Consider the following 17,635-nt stretch of genomic DNA (forward strand, 5'->3'; position numbering starts at 1 on the left):
TTATTTCACACAGTATTTAAAATTTTAACAAAGATCTTTAATAATAAATTGATATTAAATTAGTACATTGTCAAATTATTTTAAGATTAATTAAGATTAATTAATTAAGATTAATTAATCTAAATTAATTCCTTGTGAGTTATTTAATTTGAAAAGGAACTATATAGCATTCATGTTTTTAAGAAAACTCTTATCCACTTGATCTGAAAAGCTGGATTTAGGAGTAGATACAATGTCACCTTCCTAAGATTGTAGGATCTTTCTGAATTGTAATTTACCTTCATTTTTTTTTATAATGCATACATCTTTAGATGCTACAATCTTTAAGTCACTTTCATCAGACCACAGATACTGAAAAAGGTCAGTGAACGTTACACTTCACTACCACGAACTGTATATCTGAAGATGAAGGATTATAAAAAAAAAAAGAAAATAGATGCCTGGGATTTTCCACTGATGTACTTTGCCTGTGAACTGTAAAGCATCAAAAGGCATCCTGTAAAATAACTCTAGTCCTCATGTTTCCTGCCCCACAGCAACAAATACACACATTGCCACATAGCTGGCATATATGTGAGCTCTGCCATTTGTAAAAGCAGTATTGTAATTTTCCAAAATTATAAAATGTGTTTGCTTAAATGCTTGCCACTGCTTTTCATTTCACTTCCCAGGTTTCAGTTAGATCGTGTGGTACACGAATCTTCAAATCAGCTTTTCTAAAAAGGGTACAGGGGTGAATAAATAGTGGTGAAAAATACTTGTTGAAAATACATGTATTTCTGAATGCAAGACCACAGCAAATTCCTTATTGGGTCATACTAAGTCTGTGTAGCCTGCTAGCATGTCTCCAGGAGTGTCAAGAGAAGGTGCTACCTGGGCACATTAGCCTGGGCACTTTTTGAGATCCATTCACCTCATACTCCTAAGGACATTAAAGCTGCCATTCCTGCTTGTTCTTTTAGTAATAATTTACAGACATGCTGTACATAAATTTTTGAAGTTCATCCTTGAAACTGGAGATATGGTCTGCATCCACAAAAACATGCAGCAAATTCCATCTTTTATCTGCTTTTAATCAATCTTCTAGTAACTTCCTCAAACACCACAGTTCTATTATTATGGGGTGGGTGGATAGCCTTTCTGCTTTCTCTTTATCTTCTACCCCTATAATTTTGCAGATCTCAGTCACAATCTCCATGCCTGCCTCTGACCTCTTCCTGAAAATGGAGGAGTCTCAGCCTTTTCAGTCTCTTCTCACATGGCAGCTGTTCCATTCTCTGGATCATTTTAGCTGCCATTGTCTACATCTTAACTCAGTTGTGTCTTCTTGAGATATGTATATCAGATTGTATTTTCGTAAGCAAGATGTGGGTTCACTAAGGTTTATACCATACCCAATAATCTCCTCATTTCCTTTATATCCTCAGGTAGAATTATGCTTAGATTTAAAACTAGTTCTTTCTTTGGCATAAAAAAATGGACAAATAGATTCTCCTTACCACTTTTGTACTGAGTCTAGCATCTTGTTTAGAGCTTATAAAACGCATCAAATTTAAATCTGAGAATATTCAGATATACAGGAGCAAACTGCCATTTAAGTGGTCTGTTCCAAATGTTACAATTGTATTGTCCAGAGTTAGCTACTAGATTATTGTTAAATTCTCCTCAAACTTATTAAGCAAAATCCTCTGTTGCAACATCTCTATTCTCTCCATGAAAATACGTATACATCAACTGACATAAGCCTTCAGTAATGCTTTTTATAAACCAACTTAACTTCTTATTAAAGATGATAAAGCATTTGAATCTCCATTTTTCACTTTCCCTCACTTTCTCCAGTTTGTCAAGACACTTTTTCGCACCGCACTGTTAGCCTCACTAGGCCCATATATGGGGTAGGGGTAATTTGCCTTTCTACTTCCATTGAATCTACCTTTGCTTTTCAATCAAAAGATAATATTAGACTCTACTGCTCATCTTAATGTAAGAAACTTTTTCCAAAAAAACTTTCAGCTTTTTTTCAAAATCATTACATTTAAACATATGCAGATATCTCTGTTCTGCATCGTATTTTTCATTTTTAGCTGTTTGGTCTTGCATTTCTTGCTGCTAAAAAGTCTGCTGTTTCACTAGAACAGGACACCAAATGAGTATTTCCCTCTCCAATCCAGACATCACCTGCCAATGTTCTCAACAATTATTTTATAGATTTTTCTAAAGCACATGTGAAATTCTTCCAGGAAAAAATGACCATATATATTTCCCATATATAATTAACACTCACTGCCAAAATAAATTTAGTATCTCTTTCCCTTGTTGATTCTTCCTCCTTCTTCATATCTGCATGTGCCAAAAAAAAAAAAAAACGATCAACAGTACTGGAGCCTCCCTTCCATCCATATGCGCTACTGAAGTGGAAAGCACAGAGAATTTGAAAAATACACAGCAATTTAAAAATTAGCTTCTTAAGCACAAACAAGAACAAAAACTCTATCCAGTTAAGTTTCATAAACACATTTAGTTGAAGAATTTATATCCCAAAAGAAAAAATGTAAAACTTCTTTTGAACTCTATTCCTGAACAACAGCCTTGTGTTATTTGCTATTACTCTGCGTAGCAAGACTATGTCCACAGTGTTGTTTACAGTCATGCCCCAGCATTTCTTGTAAACTGAAATGATCATTTACCACACATTTGCATTCACCTTGTATGAGTAATTTCAAGTTTGAATTGTCCTTTATCAATATATTCTCTTCAGTTATAGAACATGAACTCTTTTCTCATCAACTGGTAATTCCGCACTCTTTTTCTCATAACATGCACATTACAGTCTTGTATAATTCAGTGAAAGCCACAGTAGCAATTTATAGACAATTTTATGTTTAAACCTCTTTTATAGCAATTTAAATTCAAGACATAATTTTTTTCTTGATATTGCTACCTTTAGAAGAAGGAAGCAGTCAAATTAATTTAGCTTCCACCAGCAAAAATTCATAAAAGATGGTGCATAATCCCAAAATTTTGAAAGGATTAAATTAAAGATTATTTGCCTAACTATACAGAATAAGTATAACTTCAAGCAGTCACTATTTAAGACAGGAAGATCCTATACATCAGTAATTTTGGGGGGAGGTGGTTGCCTGAAAGATGGAACCATAGCATCATAGAATTGTCTAGGTTGGAAGGGACCTTTCACATCATCAAATCCAACCATCAACCTAACACTGACAAAACCCATCACTAAACCATATCATTAAGCACTGCATCTACCCATCCTTAAATACCTCCATGGATGACTATTCCACTACTTCACCAGGCAGCCTGTTCCAATGCTTGACAATCCTTTCAGTGCAGAAATTTTTCTTAATACCAAATCTAAAGCTCCCCTGGTGCCATTTCCTCTTGTCCTATCACCTGTCACCTGGGAGAGCGACCCCCGCCTTGCTACAACCTCCTTTCAGGTAGTTGTAGTGAGGGATTAGGTCCCCCCTCAGCCTCCTTTTCTCCAGACTGAACAACCCCAGCTCCCTCAGCCTCTCCTTATAAGACTTGTGCTCCAGACCCCTCACCAGTTTCATTGCTCTTCTCTGGACCCGCTCCAGCACCTCAATGTCTTTCTTGTAGTGAGGGGCCCAAATGGGAGGAAACAAAAATGAATGGTGATCTTCCTACATCTTTTCAGGTTTTTATAATTTACTAAAGCTGTTCTCAGAAATTTAGTGCTGAAATAGATGCTGCTACTCAAGTTTTTATCTCCATTTCAGCCACTGAGGGTTAAACCTCAGATAAGGAGCGAAAATATTGTAAACAACCTGAACAGCTGTTGTGCTGTGTGAATATAACCTAAAAAATAAAAAAATCTAAAATTTCTACATTAGCATTTTTCCTTTCTTTTTCACTAAGAATTTCTCCTATATTAAGACTACGATACGTACTTTTAGTAAACTTTTAAACTATGTAGACGTTTTCTTAAGCAATCTAGTAAACACAGACACATTGGAAATCCCTGCCAGTTCTGACAAGGGAATATTAATCACCCACAGTCCTTTATCCAGTGGTCACTACTGATGCTGCAGGGAATTGCACATGGTAAGATAGTTACTCATCCTGAAGTTCCTTCAGAAACACTTTCTGTTAACAGTTGACATTAACCTAAATAATGTTTGTCCAACACTGTTGGGCCATTAAAACACAGCTCCCTTATCTACATTTCTTTGTGTCTGGAAAGACTGGAGATCCTGTATTTCCTGTCTCTGCTTTTATATATGCTCCAGGAAGTCCAGAAAATGTAGGGCCTTCCTTCCTGGGGACACTTCACTGCCTCTACAGTCAGCCACAGGCAATGGTGCCAGGGCTTAAAGGTTTCTTACAACTCCAGAGCTTGTGACTCAGTTCTGCTCATTGTTCTGCACTTGGAGGGTGGGGACCTGCACCTACCTAAATTAACAGCAGCTGTGAAACAGGTATGGAGGCAATCTTCAATGTTGCAGAAATAAACTTACAAAAATGTTCAGGAGAACCATTCTGCAGTTGTTCTTCCACTTACTTTGTAGTTCAGTGTCATGGTAAACTATATTTAATTCTGAATCTACACTTTACAAAATACACACAAATCTTTTGTTCATATAAAATTTTGAAACATTTTGTTAAATACAGCTTTAGAGATAATCCAAACACCTTAAAAATTATGTTAATTGGAAAACTATATTCCTCAAGCAGCTCCCAATTTTGCTGCTAATACTTGATAATTTAAAGCAAGTTAAACAGATACGGTGGTAATTATGGCTACTCTTGGAATTAAATTATTCAATTTTCCTTTAATGTAAGGAACCACATTATCTGCAGTTTCTGTGACTAACTCAGTATGTTTGGAATGATCACAGAATATTTTCACTTCCCTTGATTCTCCATCTTAACTATGACATGTATTCCAAAGCTTATATATTATTACAGAGCAAAATTTATACATCTAGAACAGTTTGGTATAACAAGCTATCACACTTTTCTCTAAGACTAAAACTTTTGAGAACTGATGGGAGATTTACTTGATGTATTTTAATATCATATTATTAATTAATATAAATTAATATAATTAATATGCAATATAAAATCACTCCTATGACACTATATACTGATTTTCATAAAATCAAGGAAAATATCCTAGGCTTGAACTGTAGAAGAGTACATAAAAATTTCTGAAAAAAGAATATAAAATAAAATTGAAAGCTATTTTTTCTGAAAAATGTACTCCATATTTAAGATCTCTTGCATACATCCCCATTATTATAAGAAAAAGCAATGTAAACAAAGGCCTATATGCTACATAAAATGGATGCTATCAGCACTAAGATACAAGGTTAGATGGTACTGAAAAAATGGCCAATAAAAACCAGAAAGGTTTTATCTTTGGATTTTACAGCTCTTGCTACTTTTCATAATTGAAAACAAAAATTGAAATAATCTCTTTAAAGATATCTAACTTTAAATCTAAACCTAACACGACATAAATTTAGTTCTAGTTACCAAAGGCACATATACAAAAAAGTAAGTAACTTCCATGTTGGGCTTGCCTGGATATAGTGTTTATGACACTATCCTGGAATATATGGGGTTTTTTAGTGGAAATTACTTGATGATCTTAAAGGTCTTTTCAGACCAAAATGATTCTGTGACTCTATGTATGTCCAGCTGCAAGACTACTACAAGATTCTTACCTTCTGTAAGGTAAGTATTTCAGAAGGTCTATTTAGGTTGGTTCAGTGTTGTAGACAAGCGCTTAGAAACAAAATTTCAACATGGGCTGGGTGAATGTGTTTCAGCTTGTTGAAGAACATAAATTTTAAAGAAGAATGGTATTAGCAGGGAAAAAACAGGTGTTCTTTAAAAAGACAAAATTAAGGAAGCAAATTGAACAAGAAGAAAAATAGAGGAAAAATAACCATTTTAATTTTGATTTCAGCAATACTAAACTACCATCTTTAGATTCTGTTTAAGCAAGAATTTGTCTCAAACATTTGTTAAAAGTAATCACTGTCCTGTAAGCACTAAGTTTTAGTCCTTCCTGATCCTGGTCTAGAGAAGATCGTGAAGACTTTTCTATTAAATGGCATGATGCTGATACATATGCATCAGGAGCCAGAGAACTAACTAAGCATTATTCACATGTCAAACAATTGGGAATAGAAGCAATGTACAATAAATGTATTGTTTATGGCTAGTATTTCTGCTTGCCTTTTTATAGTCAGCTGCAACCACTTCTACTGAATGAAGAAAGAACTGTAGCTTCTCTTCTAACAGAGCATCTCAAAAGAAGCAGCAGAAGAAAAGTGTCAGAGCAGAAACTATGTAACCAGGAATGAAGGAAAAGAATTAAACAGACAAAATGACTGGAATACAGCAGAGAATCGGGAAGTGCTAGTGATCAGGCCTTTCTCAGGGTGGAGAAGGAACAGAATGTGTGCTGTGAGAATCAGTGTAATTACTAAAACGCAGGTTACAGAACATCTGCAGAAAATTATTCTATCAATACAACTCCTGAATTGAAAAAAAAAAAAAAAAAAAAAACAAAACAAAACTAGGAAAGACTAGGAATAACCACTTTAAAAGCATTTTATATTTCATGTATTTCTTTGAGCTCAGTGATTAACTTGGCACCTCATCATTACAGAGGCCAAAAAGACATAATAGTATACTATACTCTATAGTTTTAAAAGAAATCTGTTACATAAGAGCCTCTGAAATATATATGCTTCTTGTTATCAAACAGATGAAGCTACAGGAAGCTGCTAGGTAGTTAGTATCCTGCCAGTTCATTTAGAAAACATGAAAAAAACAGTACTTTTCTTAGGACAAACACCGCAATATTACTAATATCTCAATAGATATACAGAAGTATTGCCTTAACAGAGTTGACACTACACCATTGAGAGCAAGGCAGCCAGTGATGAACTCTGTGAACTAGCAGATTGTCCTACAAACAAGAAGGCTAACTATTTAATTTTCCTCAGTGAATTCTGTAACATCCTCACATAGTGTGCATAAAAGCTACAATTACTAAACATAAATCAAGGTAACTAAAAAACCATCTTCCTCAAGATTTTTAAGTTATACTTACAAGTAACAGTTAATTTTACTAACAATTAAAGATAAAAGAGCACAGGTAACTTTGCCAGCTTTCAATTTTGCTTACTTTGCTCAATTAAACATAAGTTTAGCATCTGGATTAAGAATAAGAACCAAGTCTTGGTTGCACATGTTAAGGGACACAGTGCACTCATCCGATCTGCCAGGGAAGGGGTTTTTGGCATTTCCATCCTGTATCCTTTTGATAGGTGGCCACAGGAGAGTTTATCAGTCCATGACAATACATTTCAGAGTCTGAGCTCTTTCACAATGAGATGGAGAGAAACAAAGATGTCTCAGTCCCTCCCTCAGCTGTGAGGGTAGTATGTACACAGAAGTACTAAGAACTACTGTTGGGAACCTCTTCAAAAGCATGAAGTGGGCTTGCTTCTTGTACCCCACTCATAGTGATTTCACAGTGAGATTGGAAGAGTATGAGCTCCTTATCCATTTGCAATTACTCTGGAAAGAATACAACACAGTGGCAGTATCAGGATATATCTTATCTTCTGTAGTACTTTAGTACTAGCAACAGAAAAAACACAAACACAAAAAAAAAAAGGCATGGACTTTCCATGGTGACAGAGAAAAGAAAATGACAAAAAATTTCTGTGTCCTCTCCCTACTAATACAAGTAATAAAGGGAAATAACATAGTCCTGCCAACCGTTTCTGAAGAAGTTCAAGAAGAGCCCTGTACTATTCAAACAGGAGCAGTATCTGGAAGAGCCAACTCCAGCACAGCAGGAACTTTTCTTCAAGTACTCAGAAATTCTAGGTGAAAAGCTAATCATGCAAGAGGAAGAAACATCTTTCTGTCCATCTGCCTTCCATGGGAAGGCTCACTGATCCTGTGCTCTGTCTCACCCAGCCCATAAAATAAATATGCCTGTGGAAATTCAGCATATCTTCCAAATAAACAAAGCACTGTCTGTAAGAGTAAAATGCTACTGTGACTCTCAAAGAGCTCCTCTTTTAGATTGGTAAAACACAAGAACATTTATTTACAGCTCGCAGCATTAATGTAACATTATGTGGAGCCATATAAACACATACATATATGGCACACAATGTTAGTCATTATCATATAATGTATACCATTTGTATATACATATATAAATATTTATGCAAATTAAAAGCCTATGCATTATAATTACTTGGCAATCATGGTCTCTTTCTTTAATCTTGTAAATTAAGAGACAGGAATAAGCTGTATGGTTTTCAGCCCTATATTGTAAAGGGGACAAAAACACCAAATCTGACTAGAACGGAGGAGACATTGCATTGTTATGTGTCTGGTGTATCACAACCCTCTAGTTCAAACTTAAAGCAAGTCAGTGCAAGTGAACAAAATCTTGAATTAGACGTTTCTCTCTCCTTTCAAATCCAGTTCTTTCTATGATTCCATGGAGAGTAAAGGAATGCAGGAAAGGATGTATGAAACTGAAAAAACAGTTTCAACTGTAAAGTTCACCTTGTAAAAAAGGATTATGTTTATTATACAAATTGTGGGCATTTGAAAATTAGTAGTAATCAAAAGACAAAGGTAACATCACCATAAAATAAGATGGACTATTTAAAGTGACCATTTCATATTCACCTGGTATATGTAAAAAAGTTCACTCCCTGCATTTCACAGTACCACTACCTACGTGGCAAAAACTCTTAACAAAAACCCAGGAAAAGCCAAGAGAAACAGAACTTTCAAAATTCTGAACAAATCAACAGTATTTTCAAATAAACAGATGAGAAACTGCACTTCTGTTCTTAGAAAGTTATATTGTCCAGCTCAATCCTCTCCGTACGAAAACACAGAAACACTAAAACCAGAGATACCTTCTTAGCATAGCTGTCTGCTTATTCTCTATTCTGGAATGTCTCAACTGAGACTCTGACCTAAAATCTTGGCTAGTACTTAGAACAAATGAATTTTTCGTAAAGCATTTAAATATCTTTTATTGAAAAAACAAGTTAATGATATCATTATCCCATTATACTTTAGTTCCAAAACTCAAGCATTATTTCTCTTTTTCTTAATTGAATCTTTCTAATCTTTTATCTATTTTTATTTTTCCCAATTTTTTGTTTTTAAGTATTTTTAACTTGTCATTTTCTTTATCCTATGGGCTAATAACAACAAAAAGATGCGATAGATACTAAATAATAACCATAGATGATATAGCAACATTATAAATACCTCCAAGAAGATAATCTAGTGTATCTTTACTTGGCTACCCTCTATTCTTGTAACTTTGCCTAGTAATACCTACTAATTGCAAAGACAAATATACAAAGTCATAAAAGATTAGTTTACGTTAGTTCCTCCAGCACAAAACTAAGCTGATTTGTGCATTTGTGAAAGATAAGCAGTGGTGTTTAGAGTGGAATGTTTCCAACTTACATTAACAGCACTCCTGAGATACTATCATATTATAACATAAGCACATGAAACTATTAATGATCATGTAATATAACAATAAGGTATAAACCAGTGTCTAAAAGAAATAGAAAAAAAAAAAAATTAATCTGCTATCTTGAAGAGGCCTTTGCTTTCTTCTCCAGTCAACACAATTACTAGTCCTGTAAATAATATGATTATTAAGACTCTGTCTTTGAAAAATTAATTAATTCTTAATATTAATATTCATATTTATTAATATGCCATTTTTACTTTTTCTTACTTTCCTTAAAGGTTGCACTTTGATGTCCAGACTGGTTTCACTGAGATTAATTCTCACAAAGAGATGATCCCTGTGCTTCTTACAACCTTTCTTCTGCCTGTGACACTGCATAGATTCTAGCAACACCACAAAGTCCTCCTAGCTGTAGCTAGCAAAGGCTAATATCAGACTTTTTCCCAAAAGAATCATAAGTGGAATACAGCATTTCTGGAAAACCAAATCAGAAAATGCCCTTAAAAACTGTACTAGGACAGCAGGCAAACTCAAAAAACTACCTTCCTTCCTTCCCCACAGAGAAGAATGATGAAAGAGGGAACCTTCTGCTTAACACAACATGATTACAGAGACTATACCTTTCCTCATGAGTAAGGGCTAACAAAGGAATTTTTGGGATTTGACTATCTTTTTGCAAATTTGCGATTGGTCTTACCAAAAAAAAAACCCAATCATTCACTACTTGCCCAAAAGAGGCTGGATATTTCATTAACTGAAGCAGCAAAGATACAACAGATTCTAAAAATCTATGTATGCTAAGCACAGAATTTACTTTTAAAATAGGTGCTATACTACAACTGCAGAAACATCCAACATATGGGCCCATTTCCCAACTAATTATTTGCTGGCTAAAGTGTTAAAATGTCCTTGGCTTCACCTTATACACAATCATCCCAGCTGGTCATTATCTACCTGGAAAGGGGCCAAAGAATCTCAGCTGTCAGTACTCAACAAACATGTATGTTTTCTTTTCTTTTTTCATTTACTTAACATTCATAGAGCTACTGTTAAAAGAAGGAAGCCTTATAACACATGGAAGTGGAAAAATTTTGTATCTCTTTTATTGTTGTCATTTAGTATACCCAAAATGCAGGTGATCAGTAACTCCTTAAAAATAAAGAACTCTTCAATATCTGTTTACTAAGAACTGATTCATCCAACTTTATTGACACCGGTTTTATTCTTGTGTGTTCCTACTTAATTTGACTGCTCCTTAGTTTTACAGAAATGCATGAAAAAACAGAGAAGTCTCTGAAAGTCAGAGCTGAAACAAAGTTATTAATTGCTGATGTATCTGCACAGAAGCAGTAAGATTCAATAGGAAAATATCTCTCAATCAAGTGAATGTTAACAGTCAGCTTGTAGCAAACGTAGCAGTAAGCTTGTAGTAAACCAGCAGGTCAACAGGTGGAAAGCAAATGGCTTTTCTCATTTGCACATTACTTCTGCAAGAAGCCACAGGACAGCTGGGAGAAGGAACACATGTAAACAAGGCAGACCTAATGATTTCTTAATTAAAAAGAAGATATTATCTTCCCATTAATAGGTAAATTAATTGACCGAAATCCAACAGTTTCCCCTCAGCACAAGTAAACATAGGTGCCTTTCCTTACTGAATTGTCACACATTTAGGCGAACCACTAAGTTGTCAGTTCTGCTTGATTTGTTTGGATATTGTACTCTGCAACAGCTGTCGGAAATAATACATTAGAACAGCTGTTGTGGCAGTTGCAAAGAGCCTGGAATTTTAATTGGACTGGATATTAATTGGGGGGCGGTTTCTTTTTTTGTTTTGGTTTAGTTTGGTTTTTTTAACCAAAGCTAAGAAAGAAATAGTCAGAGAGCAATAGACACTTTAGGGGATTGACCAATGTCTGGTTAAGCAAGGTTGGTCTTTGTTTTGACTATGTAACTTTGTGGCAGTGGTCTCCACCATCTGAGCGGGAACCGTTAGTTGCTTAAGAACAGGAGAATTAAGAAGAAAAATAGCAAGAAAGTTCCATAAATAATGCTTTGCAAATACCAGCTGTGTTCTAGAGAGGGTCTCATGGTGTTTTAAGAACTACTTAAAAGGAGACTCATTCCATGACCCTTAGTAACCACCAGCTGAAACAAAATCGTTCATCGTGGCCAAGACGTAAGCACAAACGAATAATAAGCTTACTTTCAGCATCAGCATAGAGCAGCAAGCACAGGAGTACCACCACTGGCGTGACAATGCGCATCATCTGACAGCTTGGCACCAGCATGCTTTGGCAGCCTTGTTCTCACTGGCTTAGAAGCCACTGCGAGCCTGTCCGGTCTGAAATTTCAGATGAAGTATTTTCAGAGCCTGTGGAACAGATAAGAAAAAGAGAAAAATACACTTAGCAAGAAGAGGGCAGAGATTTTCTGTTTCTTTCTGAGCGTTCACAAATTGAGGCAAAACAATTTTAAAAGACAAAAGGATAAAGGAGAAAGAAAATGAAACATGATTCCTTTTAGGCTACCGGTATATACCAGAAGACACCAGGTGTAGTATATGTTAGCACTGTTCCAACGTATTTCTCATGCACCTTTCTACCATAATCAAGCATCTGTCACACCGTGGATCTTGTGTTGTATTTGACAGCACCTTCTGAATCAAAAGAACTGTCATTGCTAATGAAGTATAATACATCACTGGTGTACTCATGTTGCAAGTAGGGAATCAGAGTGGATTCAATATCCAGAATAAAAAGTACACTTGTAAGCAGCATACTAGGAGACAATGCCCTGGTATCTAGTAAGAAGACCACAGCAAAATCTGCTTCACGAGGTATTCTTAAAACTAGACATGATATGATAGTATATTGCATAGTTCAACAACTCTCAATGGTTAAAATTCCTGCTGTGATTTCCTGTACGTATCTGAATCACACCTAACACAAAACAGAAATCCAGCATTGAATAAAGGACTGAGATTCCAGTTCAATCCATCTCATTTACTATGATGCGTAATTTAAAATGATACATTGGGAGCACTACAGATCAAATACCTGACTTTAAAAAGCTGTGTCTTATTCTTGTCCAAATTTACCACACTTGAGCAATAACAGAAACTAACGAATATAAAAATATTTTTCCCTCTCACAGGAAATACTAGAGACATCCCCAAATAGCCTGACACTCGTCAGTAAACTGAAACTGAAATGTAATTTTACTTTTCAAAGGGTCTGCAACTTATAAACTTTTGCAAATTTTATATTATCTTTTTCATTACCACATGAGTGGTTTCTGCGCAGTGAAAACAAAAACCAGAAGGGTGGAGAAAAAATTATACTTATTACCATTCTGCTAGATAGATCTTACGGATTTGTGTGTAGTATAAAGAGCCCATTTTACAATACACTGCAATGTTCAAAGAATCTACTAAAGAAAGAAAAGACATAAGCAGCTGTTAGAAATCTATGGCTGTTATGAATCTCTTTTGTAAAGCTATCTTTTGAACCAGCTACTGCCATCGAAAAATAGAAACCTAAAAAATCTTCATAGGCAGAGTGCTGAAGGCACCAGCTCCAGCCTTTCATCGCTGCCATCTTCATGGCAGCATTTCAAATGACAGCAACGTCCATGAGACATCAGTGCTGTCGGACTCAATTTGCGTCTGTGCAAGCTATCAGAGCCAACTGCTACATAATGGTTCCAATGCTATCACAAGGATGGAGATGTAGGAAATGTACTTTCAAGGAAGAGGTGATTCTCCTTGTGCTTCCTCCATGGAAGAAGTCACATGGGAGCCCTGAACTACCTCAAATAGCAGCTCACCTGTGGAGAAAAACTTTACCTTTTTATTGGCACACAAACCCACTACCTGATACGTGAAGGTGAACAGCAGAAACGTGATGGGTACTAAGATCTGTGTCTGAACCGTAAACTACTGCCTTTAGCAGGGAAGGAAGTGGAGAGAAAACAACAGTGATAATTAATAAGGGAAGCAGTAGAGGGGGGGGGGAAAGGTGACCACTACGATGATTGATTTATTCACTACTGTTTTCTAACAAGGCACTGGGGATTATTTTCACACACTCCAAACACTCCCACCAAGATACTAAATGTGTTATCTAACAGAAAAAATATTACTATCTGCTTGGAGAAAAAAGAGGAATTTTAAAAATCACATGATCCTTGTATGTGAATATGCATTTATCCTCTACAAGTTGTCTGTGAATGAAGGGATGGATAAAAAAAACAACAAAGAAAACACTGAGAAGAAAAATTAGCTTTTTTTTTTTTGTAATTAAAACCTCCCTTCCATTCTCTCACTCTAAATGTATATACAAGCACTTAGAAAGCACTCATTGTCTCTACTGCGAAGGTGATACTCATTATCACTCAGATCGTAAAACCCAAAGCCCTCAGTATTTCCTTTCTTTGCTGCTTCCAAGTGTCATGGCTTTAGCTAAGGTTAGCTAAACACGCTAAGGATCCCAGGAGAAACTTTGACTGTTGTTTTTTGTCTTCACTTGCTTATGCCTCCACAGTTAACTTCTAGTATCTCAGGTCAAGTAAACAGAAACACTTGAATAAAGATGTTGGATGGGTCCTTTTCTTTCAAGTGAGTTGAAAACACAGTTAGTGGAGGCATGCAGATTATGGGCTGATAACACTAAGAAGCAAGCCAAGAGACAATCAGGTGTTAGCAAGGTTCTCCACACAAGTCTGCCTCAGCTTCACCTACGAAAAACCCACAGCTTCAGCCAGGGACCTTGCTACTCACAGTTGTACCAACCATCTGTTATGTAGGTCTACACTTGGCTTATTTGTGTAAACTAACACACAGATACAATTCCTTACAAGAACGGAAGGCAATTATCAAACAAGTATTAACTTCCAAATCAAGTCACCTTCATAATTCCAATGGAAAATGTTAATCTAATGCATTATTAATTCTTAAATGAAGTAGTTTCTTCCCTTTTCTATTTCCTCCTGAGAATGATTTTCTATATCCAGAGTGTGGTTTGTCTGAAAACACAAACAGCATTTGCAGAACCAGCTTATACTACCCTCCTCATGGGGTGAACATCTGGCTTGCAGAATGAATCCAGAGTGAGGTAGTCTCTTAGAAGCTCCCTATTTCAACATTCGCACTGTGCCAATGCAGAAAGGTAGGGCATCTCCTTGGCAGAAGACTGATCACAATAGCTACAGGGAGATTAACAGTTATTTTAAAAAACCCTCTCTTTGTGCTTTAATAAATGCTGTTTCAATTTAGGATAAATACTGTGTAACTTCTGAATTAAATAATTAGAAGTGGCCCTTACAACATCTCTAAAAGAGCTACCCAGGAATAATTTCTTCCACAACAGCTATTTTGGTCCCTTCCCACAGACAAATTGTTAACGCAAAAGTGAAAAACAAAGGGTGGAACTAGGTAATATATCTACCACTAGCACATATGTAATAAGAGGACATATTTTCCTTGATTAGTGTTATCAATAAGATCAGTAAAAGCGGAGACATCCAGCTCCTGAGAGTGTTCAGTGCAGAGATACAGAAAAATTCTCAGCTTGGGCCTAGCAGATGATAGCACCTGGGTATTGGCACATGCACCAATTATCCTCGAAAGAATGAACCAGTTGACTGAAACATCTGAACAATGAACTACTTCAGTGGATGTAGCTAAAGTAATCTTTTAGGTGCTAACATGGTACTCAGGAGGAGATGGTCCCTGCTGCAAGACAGAAAATGCTAACCTGGAGGCAAATCTTAGAAACAAAAAAACCCAAACAAAACCAAACAAAAAACAAAAAACAAAACAAAATACCCCCAAAAACCCCACCCAAAAAAAACCCCAAACCCAAAAACCAAAATCCAAAACCAACCCAAAAATCCTAGTTTTATTTATCTGCCTGCTTTTCCATGCCTGCATAACCATGAAAATGTTTGATAACTCAACACAGAAATTTAGCACAGCAGGGAAGAGCTCTCAGACAAAACTTGAACATAGATAAAAAGTATGTCATAGCAGATGTAGGGAGGCACATAGAAAAAAACAGTAACATAGAAAATTTTGGAATACAGGAATGTGAAGATGAGAGCTCATTTGTGCTATTACACAAACAAGATTTCTAGTTCACCTCTTCTAAAGTTTGAAATTGTTCAGAGAAAGGATTTTAGTTCATGACCAACTCTGGTCTGCCACAAGGACTTATGGGAAAACAACCGGACACAGCTCACATTTTTTTAAAAAACAATGTTTCTCTAAGAACAAGTGTCAGGCAAAGACTGAAACAGAAGACTGTGTTGACATTCTGTTTTCACATTTCATTCGTCACACCCACAATCCTAAATTACATCCATTCCCAGCCACACATTTCTAGTACCATATATATGCAATTGAAGAGATAAAAAAAAAAAAATTTGAAACATTACTAGAACCAAGTCAAGGAAGAAGTGCCAAAACTTCACATCTTTGCATATCAACCAAGATCCCTTCTTAAAGAAAGAAAATAAATAGATTTCATAGACAAATCTTGGCTGCAAAAACCTGACTGACAGCTGAATCATTACTAGAAAGAACAGGAGAAAATGCATAAAACTAGTTCAGAAATACTTCTGGGTAAAACAATGTCTTTTAAAGGGAATTAAATGCATTTTCCAAAGCAATGAGGGAAACTGTCAGAAATTCTGCATTTAGCTTCTTGCTCTTTTATTGATTAAACATGATAAAAGTTTTCATAGTTGACCTGCTGGAGAAGTTGCATGATTCATTTTGTTTTTATTCTTAAAACCAGCCAAAATGCAAACCACATGATTAAGTGTAAAGGACAGATGTATCAAGTGTTCCTAAGCTTAGTCTTATCAGTCCCTGCATAAAAACCTTAAAGCTCCTCTATCTTTCCTCTATTACTTATTCCAACAAAAGTGAGCAACCACCCTGGTCAGCAGGTTTCTGATCTCAAGCAGGTCTTTGAACTGCATCACTAGAATAGCACCTCTGAGTTGCAGTGATAAGTGGAATTTTTGCTTATATGAAAAAACTTCATATTCACTCTGATTCTACATTGTAATTCTGTTTTGGACTTTGGGAAGGATTCTTCTTTTACCATACAAAACAGAAAACGGATTTTCAATAACCAAAGAAAAGTGAACAAATTAATTTAATGACAGCAAAGTATATATTAAATTTCATCATAGGGTTGTTTTTCTTATATAGAAAGTTGTTAAAAAGTTTGTCTCTTTCTACTCACAAAAATATTGAAGCTCATATGTAAACTTCAGCCATACAAAGAAAACTCTGCCTAGTCCAATCTTCACACAGCTTCACTCAAATTCTAAATCATGAACTAAAATACCAGTTTGTAAGTTGTCACATATCTCAATGATTACAAATTTCTGCCACCTTAGTAAATTCTGCACATTATAAAAAGTTTCTTACTCATGGTGCATTGTGCTGATAATGACTGAATTGTAGAGATGAAAATAGTCTTGCTAGACGAAAAAAAGACACAATACATCTGTGATGCATATGAAAGCAATACATTGTTGAGAATCTATACTAAGAATTTGAAACACATTACAAAGCCACAGATAAAAGGTTAAGTGGAGAAATGACACATCTTCTATTGAGACTTGACTTCTTGTCTGAAAAACACAAACTCTGCCAATACCCCAGTCTTGATTTCTGTACCCAATTACGGTGTAAATTAGTTACCATGGAATAGTCCAGCTGTCATTTTGGGGAAGGGAAGGGAAGGGAAGGGAAGGGAAGGGAAGGGAAGTTGTTCCATTGGTTATTAGGATGCTCTATGTACTCCACCTCATATGAGTTCTGGGGCCCTGCTCAGTAAAGTGTTGTTTGTTTCTGCTGTCCCATGTAACCTCTTAGACCTGAAGAGGGTTTTAAGTTTTTCTTTCTATGCCTCCATCTGCCTTTGAAGGTAGGACTGAAACCACAGAGAGAATGGGGTTGTAGGGCGAAAGTATTCATGGTCCTTAACCACTTGCCAGAGCTAGGCTATAATATATTCTTTCTATTGCGAGGTACTGAGGAAAACATCCTCAGTGCATGGTAGACACCCTAAAGCATTGGTGCTA

General features: G+C 35.9%; 1 protein-coding gene across 1 annotated transcript in view; it reads right to left on the bottom strand.

Annotated features, from left to right (window-relative positions):
• PTPRD (protein tyrosine phosphatase, receptor type, D) overlaps positions 1-17,635 on the bottom strand; it is a 1,328,567-nt gene that overhangs the window by 281,781 nt on the left and 1,029,151 nt on the right. Inside the window, exon 10 of the mRNA XM_014953943.1 lies at positions 11,742-11,909. Within this exon, the coding sequence (XP_014809429.1) occupies positions 11,742-11,826 (85 nt within the window). The 5' untranslated portion in view covers positions 11,827-11,909. The remainder of the gene's footprint in view (positions 1-11,741; positions 11,910-17,635) is intronic.

Source organism: Calidris pugnax, unplaced genomic scaffold (genome assembly GCF_001431845.1).
Source record: "Calidris pugnax isolate Ruff unplaced genomic scaffold, ASM143184v1 scaffold178, whole genome shotgun sequence".
NCBI classification, from domain to species: domain Eukaryota; kingdom Metazoa; phylum Chordata; class Aves; order Charadriiformes; family Scolopacidae; genus Calidris; species Calidris pugnax.